This window comes from Vombatus ursinus, unplaced genomic scaffold (assembly GCF_900497805.2).
Source record: "Vombatus ursinus unplaced genomic scaffold, bare-nosed wombat genome assembly UNPS02009770.1, whole genome shotgun sequence".
Classification (NCBI taxonomy): domain Eukaryota; kingdom Metazoa; phylum Chordata; class Mammalia; order Diprotodontia; family Vombatidae; genus Vombatus; species Vombatus ursinus.
In genome coordinates, this window is record NW_020949548.1 from 8,182,977 (window position 1) to 8,192,478 (window position 9,502).

The following is a 9,502-nucleotide window of genomic DNA, read 5'->3' on the forward strand; positions in this document are numbered from 1 at the left end:
TCATAGGTATAGTCATGGTGGGGGACAGAGGGAAGGAGAAGAGGGGAATAGCCCATCCCTATTCCTTCCCTCTCCTCCCAAACTTGTGATGCCAGCGATTTTCCTGCACCCCATCACTTCCTTTGCCTCTGCCAGACCATTTCTCTGCTACCCCTAAATGCCTATGAAGAGTCAAGTCAGAGTACTGAGAGATGGAGGGATAGTATTCTTCAGACTAGAAGGAAAAGGAAGCAGGGCCCCTCTGGAGAGGAAGAGTGAGCCTTTAATGCTCCTGGTGGGTCAAAGCCCCAGTGGTTTTCTCCTAGTTACAATTGTGCAAATAAATACATCTTCACTTATTCCTTCAATTAATGTAAAGCCTGACATTTTGATTTTAGTACTGTTTTATGACATTCAATATTAGTCCATTAAGTAAACCTAATTGTAGAATTCTCATAAAATATGAAGATAGAGAAAATAACAGTATTGGCAGAACCTCAACACATGGACACACACAGACCTTGGGTCTCATGGATTCTAATTTCATGACATTTAAACACTGATTTAATTATAATTGTCCAGAATCAGGGTACATTTTCAAATACTGGATTTGATTCTGCTGTAGAGAAAGGAGTAAATAATTCTAGTTTCAAGAAACAAATTAATTTCTTCAGACAGACATCTTTCACAGAATTTCATAGTTAGAAGGACTTCTGTAATCATCTAGCCCAACCGTACTTTACCATCATATCACCTCTACAGCAACCTTCTCATTTGCATTTGAAGGCTTCCAGTGGGGGGCAAAGGCAGTGGACAAGGGAACCTGCTACCTCCTACAAGTCTGATTTGAGAGAGCTCCAACCACCAGGAAGTTCAGGAAGTTATTCCTTCCTTGTAGCCAACATCTACCTTTGACATTTTCACTTACTGCTTGTAGTCCTGCACAGCCGGCCAAGCAAAACAAGCTGAATCCCTCCTCCATGACAGCTATTCAGATACTCGAAGACAGCTCTCTTGTCCCCTCCTCCCAGCATTCTTTTCCCCAGGCTAAACATCCCCAGTTCACTCAGCCTCTTGAATCTGCTGACTGACCTGGCCCTCCAGGATGTTTATGTCATCTGCTTTGGAGATCTAATACCTCCCTTTAGGTTGTTTAGGGAACTGAAGAATATGGTAGGGTAGGGTGGGAGGAATGACCTTACACCCATGTTAATTTACCCGTAATAAATAAAAATAAGAAAAATACATCCTCACACTTATTTGCATGCTGTTTTATACTTTTCCCAGTACTCAAAGGTTCAATTCCCAGCTCTGATTCTTAATATCTATGTGACCTTAAAAAAATCACTTTCTCTTCCTGAGCTTCAATTTCTCTATTTGAAGAATGAAGGCATGGCATGAGCTCCAAGGTTCTTCTAGCTCTGAATCTGTATTTCATAATCCTCACTACACCATTCTGAATCCATAACATCATGAATTGTAATTCCCTTTTTACAGATGAGAGTATAGAGGCAAGGAGAGTTTTTTGGTTTTGCTTTGTTTTTAAGGTATGCCAAGGTTATGCGGATAGGTAATTGTGAAACATGGACTGAAACTGAGGTTTCCTGACTTTTAGGCTAATAGGATTTCACTGCAATACCTCAAGCTTTATGCAAGGAATGGTACTATAGACAATCATATGAGTGGTCCCTCTTTAAAAAGGACAGCTATTATTTTCTAGGTTGCATGCTTGCCAACCTATCATGGCAGCCATTGTGCCAAGAAAGAGTCTTTTCATGGGAAGAGATGGAGTTTTTTCTTTTTGGCCCATTCACATGTGGAATAAATGAAACTTTTGGCCTCAAGATGCCATCTGAGGGTTTCAAAGAAACACTTCTTTATCTGAATTATGATTTCCATATTCATCTCAAAACCCTGGGCCTTCTCCATCAACCTTTTCCAGGCAGGATCAATCTAATACATGAATTAAGGTCATACCCAATATTTTGGGGACCCAGCAAGGTATGTCCTCAGTTTGCAGCCTCTGAGTTATTTTTTCTCTTATTGCCAGTAGCTTTTTCACATGTGATATCATTTCCCCCACCAGGGACAAGACTCTAATTCTTGCTCACTAGCCTCCTTTGTCTTATAACCTGCTCAAAGCCTTCTGGTATGGATGACAGGACTAGCCCATCACTAAAAGGATGGCAAGGAACGTGGCAAGAGAGTAAGGGCCAAAGATGACCAATCTCAATGCATCTTTTCACCAGATTAACAGCCTTCCTCTCCTTGGGTCACAGGTAGGTCTGGTTTCTCCTTTCCCTTCCTCTTCTATCTCTATTCCCTCCCTACTTTAAAACTAAATATCATACTTTTTCCTAGCTGCAGTTTGACTCTTAAACTCCAATTGAGGGATGGAAGGATTAGTTTAGCTCTATGCTGCTTAAGAGAAATAATTCTAGACTATTCCACTAAAATTAAAGGCTCTGGACAAATAGCAAGCCAAAAGGAAGGAAAAACAAGCAAACATTTGCTTCTTTCTTGTCTCAACACCTTCCTTTTAAGATGCTGTTACTGCATTAATGATCTTATCACTATCAGGAAAATCTTATATTTTACCTTAGCATGTAGTTGAATAAAAATTGCTATAATATATAGGATTGAAACTGATCTTACCTTTGAGGATCTTGATACTGGACCCCTCATCCTCTCTTCTATCTGACTTTGAAAAGGGCAGAGAAATTTGGTACCTGGTTCCAATGTCACACACAGAACACAACACAAAATTGGACACTTACCTACGACCTGGATGATCTCAGCCAATAAGACGCCATCGGTTACATCTTGCTGGAGATCCTTGATTAAGCGTTTATGACCTGATTTTGCTAGATAGTGATTGGCCCAGTCTGTGTAGATCTGCAATTAAAAAAAAAAGGAAACACTTTGATTTAGGTTCCAAATTAAACTCACTAACCAGATTTCATAACTTAGCACGTGGCAGTCCCTGGGCCCTATGATTCAGTCTTGCTTCTGTCTGAGGCCAGTTAGCACCATTAATATTCGGTGCATTGTACTGATGAAGCATTCAGCTTACTATAGTTTAGCTGTACCCTATTGAAAGATCTGACATCAGAGCTTGGGGAAAACTAAAGACAACTTCAAAACATGAGAAGGCCTGAATGGAATAGCAGACACGGAACTAAAACAGTCAGTAACAGATTGGCGTAGAGAAACCAAAGCCCTATTTTCACCCTGAAAATCTTTCTCCTTTATTGAGAAAACATTAAGGGGAAATCACTGCCCAAAAGGATGCCTTTCAATGGGCCATTTCAGGTTAATGAGTGGATTTAAGGAAATTTTCAGGCTTCTGTGTCCCTTTAAAGGAGCAAAATGTTAAAGCATCAACACTTCAATTCCTTTTGTAGGAGCTGAATCACTTACAGCCTTATGTTTACCAGAACAAACAAAAAAATGAAATCAGTTTAATTTGAAAGTCAAACTTCATGCTAATTGTTGGGATTCTTAAGACAAAAAGCTGGGGGCAAACTCCACAGACTATATTTGTATGACAAATATCTCTGAAGAGAAAAGGGTGAGATTGAGGCCCTAGGTGGTTGGGTGGACAGAGTTCTGGAATTTGAGTTTGGAAGACCTGAGTTGGAATCCTACCTACGATACTTACTATGTGACCTCAGCAAGTCACTTAAACTCTGCCTCAGTTTCTATATCCGTAAAATGGAGCTAATAATAGCATCTACCTCTCAGAATTGTGACAAATGTAAAGTGCTCTGCAAACTTTAAGCCACTAGTTATTATTGTTATTATTGTTTTATTCTAGGATTATAAAAGTTGGCATCCATGATAAATGAATTAGACTATACCTCTTATACATGGAACTTGAGAAGTGGTAGAAAAATCATCAAAGATTCCATGGACCAATTTTCAGCTTTTTGTTTCCTTTAAGATTAAGAAGGCTGCTAGGTGGCACAGTGTATAGAGCACTGGGCCTGGAGTCAAGAAGACTCATCTTTCTGAGTTAAATCTGCCCTCAGACACTTACTAGCTGTGTGACCCTGGGCAAGTCACTTTTTTAAAATTAAATTAAATTTTTTATTAATTTATTTTGATTTATCAACAATCACTTCCATATGCTTTTGAGTTTAAAATTTTTCTCCCCCTCCCTCCCCACCACCCTCCCCAAGATGGTGCACAATTTGATATAGGCTATACATATACATTCCTATTAAACATATTTTCACATTAGTGATGTTGTAAGTAAGAATTAGAACCAGTAGGAGGAACCACCAGAAAGAGGAAACAAAACTCAACAGAAGAAAAAAAATAGCAAATAGTATGCTTCGATCTACATTCAAACTCCATATTTCTTTCTTGGGATGTGGATAGCATTTTCCATTATGAGGCCTTCGGAAATGTCTTAGATCCTTGTATTGCTGAGAAGGGTTAAGTCTATCAATATTAGTCATCTCACAATGTGGCTGTTACTGTGTACATCATTCTCTTGGCTCTGCTCACTTCACTCAGCATCAGTCCATACCAGTCTTTCCAGGTTTTTCTGAAGTCAGCATGTTCATCGTTTCTTATAGTACAATAGTATTCCATTACATTCATATACCACAACTTGCTCAGCCATTCCCCAATTGATGTGCATCCTCTCAATTTCCAATTCTTTGCTGGGCAAGTCACTTAACTCTGTTTGCCTCAATTTCCTCATCTGTAAAATGAGAGGGTTGGACTAGATGGTCTCTAAGGTCCATTCTCACTCTAAACAAGGGCTTCTTAGCCTAGGATCCATGAACTTTTTAAAAAAATATTTGGATAACTATATTTCAATATAATGGTTTCTATTTATAACCCAGCACAATTTATTTTATACATTTAAAAATGTTATTCCTAGAAGGGGTCCTTCCCCAGACTGCCAAAGGGGTCCGTGACACAAAATAGGTTAAGAACCCCTACTCCAAATGAATCAATTACTGGGGCTTTAGTGGAGGTTATTATTTTTTCCCCACTTCTCAAAAGCAAGGGAAACCCAATTCCACCAATAGTGAGTACATTACAATTTTCTCTCAACTTAAATGCCATAGGAAGAATTAGGCAGCCAGGCTCTGGCCATTTGACAATTCAAGCCCCAGTAACCAATTCTTTCCACTGTTTTTGTGCTTAAACAGAAGAAGGAGCCTACTCCAGGTGATCAATCACCAGAGGTTCCAATGTGCAGTAAGGACAGCTTTTTCCTCTCAATTAGAAAGGCCAATCACAGATAAGCCAAAAATAGATTTCCCCACTCCATGGAGGGAATCCGAACTAGACTTGCAGAAGCACTGAACTCTGCAAGGTTCCAGAATCCAATCTTGGTGATTGAAGCCAGTCAATTAGAGAGTTATTCTTGATTGAATAGTTTGGAGAGTGCTTGGTAGCTGGAAGCCTCTCTCTGGCCTTTCCCATCTTTTCTTCTTGTAGCCCTCAGAAATGTTCTTTTTAAAATATTATTTAATGGTAGAGTAGTCAGAAGAAAAATTATCCAGTACCAGAGTCTCACCTGAACATCCCCAAAACAAAATGCTTTTCCACCTTTTATATCCAACTTGATGGGGTACAGGGCAGCTAGGTGGCATCATAGTGCGTACAGCAATGGTCCTGAAGTCAGGAAGACTCCTCTTCCTGAGTTCAGATCTGGACTCAGACACTTACTAGCTGTGTGACCCTAGGCAAGTCACTTAACTCTGTTTGCCTCAGTTTCTTCATCTGTAAAATGAGCTGTAGAATGAAATGGCAAACCATTCCAGTATCTTTGCCAAGAAAACTCCAAATGGGGTCACAAAGAGTCAGATATGACTGAAAAATGATTGAACAAATGTTGGGGCACAACTACAATGACTTTGATGAGTCCCTATTATGCTTAAAGTATGGAAGTCTTTAAAATGAAAATGGGGCAAAAAAATCATGGAAACCAGTATTAGCACATTGTACTTAGAGGCATCAGTCAATCCACAAATATTTATTAAGCAGCTGGGTGGTACAGTGTGTAGATTTTTGGACCTGGAATATCTGAATTCAATTCCTGCCTCAAACACTTTTTATGTATGTGAATCTGGGAAGGTCACTTAACCACTCTCAGTTTCAGTTTCCACATCTGTAAAAGGGGGATAATAACAGCTTCTATCTCTTAAAATTGTTGTTTGGATCAAATGGGATAATAACTATAAAGCCCTTTTCAAAACTTAAAAAAGTATATACGTGTCAATGATGACGATGAGGATGATGATGACAATGAGCACTGTCCTGGGTGCTGGAGATACAAAGTTTTGCCAGTCTGCTGACTGTGAGGTGAAACCTCAGATATGTTTTAATCTGCCTTTCTCTTATTATAAGCAATAAAGAACAATGTTGCATGTACTGTTTAATAGTTTGCAATTCTTCCTTTGAGAACTATTCTTTGTATCCTTTGATGACTTATCAATTGAGGAATGGCTTTTGGTGTTATGGATTTCTGTCAGTTGCTTGAAGATGCTGAATAGCATATCTCATCACTTATTTTTTTTTTTTTTCTTTTTAATTTGGTTAGGCAATGGGGTTAAGTGACTTGCCCAGGGTCACACAGCTAGTAAGTGTTATGTGTCTGAGGCCGAATTTGAACTCAGGTCCTCCTGAATCCAGGGCTGGTGCTCTATCCACTGCACCACCTAGCTGCCCCCTCATCACTTCTAAGATACATTTTCTGCCAGCTTTATCAAATCCACACCCTGCTCTAAGTCCTAAAGCTGATGGGTACAATGCACTTACTTGAGTCCAACTAAAGTTAGTTTCTTCACTGGTAAAATGGAGCTAATAGAAACTGTACATAGAACACATTCTAAATCTTAAAGTTCAATGGGGGAAAAAAGGCTGTGGTTACTACCATTGTTAAAAATAGGAAGGACTAGAAAATAAAAAAAGGAAGTATGTTCTAACCTTTCCTTTCCATTTTCTTTCCATGGTGTTTAAAGGCATATTTCTCAAAAGTATAATCTTCCAAAAACCAATTCCCTGGCAAAGGAACTTCTGCTACTTATTTGCTAAATCCAATGGCACAATTTACAGCAAATCAAGACTAAACAAAACTAATTTAAGCAGGGACACACACACACACACACACACACACAATGTGGATGAATGATGAAGCAGCAGATGAATATTCACATTAGAGAAGAGTTTAAAGTCTAGGGCTGTGGGCAATGCCTGGGAACAAGAGTTGATCATTGTTATGCAAAAATGTTTGAAAATAATAAACTGCTTTCTATAGAAAAAGAGAAAAGCCAAATGTAAATCCTTGAGAAACTGACCGCATTCAAGGCTTCAAAAAAGTGGGATCTCTCTGAGTTTCCAAACTAGAATTTTTTGTCATTGTTGTTTAATAGATGAAGATGAGATAGGGAGGGGTAAAATTATCATTACATGATTAAAATCCTTGTTTAATGGGATCCCAACTGACAAAAAAATCCTTTGTTAATTGAAATTTTTCCTGCTAAACTCTATTTTAAAGAGAAAAAGGATAAATCAGAAGAAAATAAGTACTCTTATTTAAAAATTCAACTTCCAGGGTCCATATAGAATCTTAGAATCTTGGAGTTCAAGAGGACCTTAGAGGTTATCCGGCCTGATCCATCCCTGAGCACAATTTCTCCCTACAATATCATCCACAAATTGTTAAGTGATTTTCTAGCCTCTGTGTCATAGGCCATAGCTTCACGGATCAGATCTGGTACTAGAGGGATACTTACATGTCATTAAGTCCAACCCCCTCATTTTACAAATGAGGAAACTGAGGCACAAAGAGGTTGTTATTTACCTAGGGTTACATGGTAAGTAAGTGTTCAAGGAGAGAATTTGAATACAGATCTTTGGAAGACATTAATATTCCTGGACCTTCTTTTTTCTCATTTACATAATGGAAGCATTGACTAAATGACCTTTACATTCCCGTCAGTTCTAGATCTCTGATCCTGATTTCTAGTAAGTAAAAATCTCCAAAGGTAGAACATTCCAATTTCCAATGGCGCTGAGTTTTAGAATGTTTTCCCTTCTATAGAGCCTAAACCAGCCTTTCTGTAACTTTCACCCACTGCTTCTCATTCTTTCCTTGTATCTCACCACACTTGGCTAACCTTTCTATAACCAGAATTTTCCATCTCTAAATCTAGTTTTACTCTTGGCTTTACCATGAGAACCCTGACTGCCCCTGAAATGACCAGCATAAAATGCTCACTCTCTTTCCCTCCCCCTCTCCTTTCCTCTCTCCCTTTCTTTCTTCCTCTCTCTGTCTTTCTCACTCTTTCTCCCCCCTCTCTCCCCTCTGACACTCTGAGTAGGGAGGAGGGGCATGTTCAGAGATCCAGAGACGTAAAAACATTGTCAGTAAAGCTAAAATAAAAAAAAACATGAACACAATAATTAATTAAATACTTCAAGCATGGTAGCGTTCTTTTAATATAAGTGAACATGAGTAGAAATGACAAAAAAATCCAATAGGAAAGTAAAATAATGGTAATTTTAAAAATGCAATAATTTCACATTAAGTCTAATAGATTAGCTAGTTAATGCAGCTTTTTTCCCATTTCAAACTCCACCAATTCTTGTTGAATTTTCCTCCTTCCTTCTTCCCTCTTTAATTAGGTATCTAATGAAACCATCCTCCAACCTTGAGAAATGTCATGGTTCTCTGATTCCCATTCCCGGGAAAGGAGTTTGCTGTCAAGTGCTTGAAGAGATAAAAGGAAGAAAGAATTTAAAGGCTTCAAAACACTGAGTTTCATCTGATTAATTTTATGTTACCTGATGGAATTTCAAGAAGTGTTCCTTTTTTTGCTTAAAATTGATTATTCCCCACTAATATGGTAAAAACAGAGAATATTTTGTCAGTTCATCATCATGATAATAAGGATAATGACAACTTCTTTGGGCTTTATAATTCTGTTATGTTGGATTTAACTAGTAGGTACACAGAAGCATCTTTGGTTTTATGCCCAAGATTCTTCCTATGTAATTAGTGTTCCAATGAGTGCTGATAAAGGTATTAACATAGTACTATAAGTATGAAGCTAATAATGCTTTAGAAAACAGCTCCCCAAGTTATCTGAGAGAGTCAGCACATTAGAAAGCAGCCTTATTTGGTGAACAGAATGCTTCTAGAGTTAGGAAGACCTGGGTTCAAATTCTACCTCTGGTTCTTACTATGGTTAAAACCTCTTAAACTCTCTCATGACCTCGGTTCAAATGCTTCCTCTGATTCTTATAATAGGCAAATCTCTTAAACTCTCTGATTCGCTTTCCTCCTCTTTAAAATGGGCATAATCATGGCTATAGTGCTTACTTGAGTTGTTTTATGGGTCAACATAGCTAGTATCTTTAAAGCAAACATTACAGAGCTATATAAATGTCAGTAATTAGCCAGACCAATAAATCCAGACCCAAAGACCAGGCATTTCCTTCTTTCACAAACACACACACACACACACACACACACACACACACACACACACACACA

The 9,502-nt window shown here is 38.4% G+C and overlaps 1 protein-coding gene across 4 annotated transcripts in view; it reads right to left on the reverse strand.

Moving 5' to 3' along the window:
* NAV2 (neuron navigator 2) overlaps positions 1-9,502 on the reverse strand; it is a 457,081-nt gene that overhangs the window by 319,501 nt on the left and 128,078 nt on the right. For all 4 annotated transcript variants that reach the window (XM_027852625.1, XM_027852624.1, XM_027852627.1 and 1 more), the window contains exon 2: positions 2,757-2,874. In XM_027852625.1, coding sequence (XP_027708426.1) covers positions 2,757-2,874 — 118 coding nt within the window. The remainder of the gene's footprint in view (positions 1-2,756; positions 2,875-9,502) is intronic.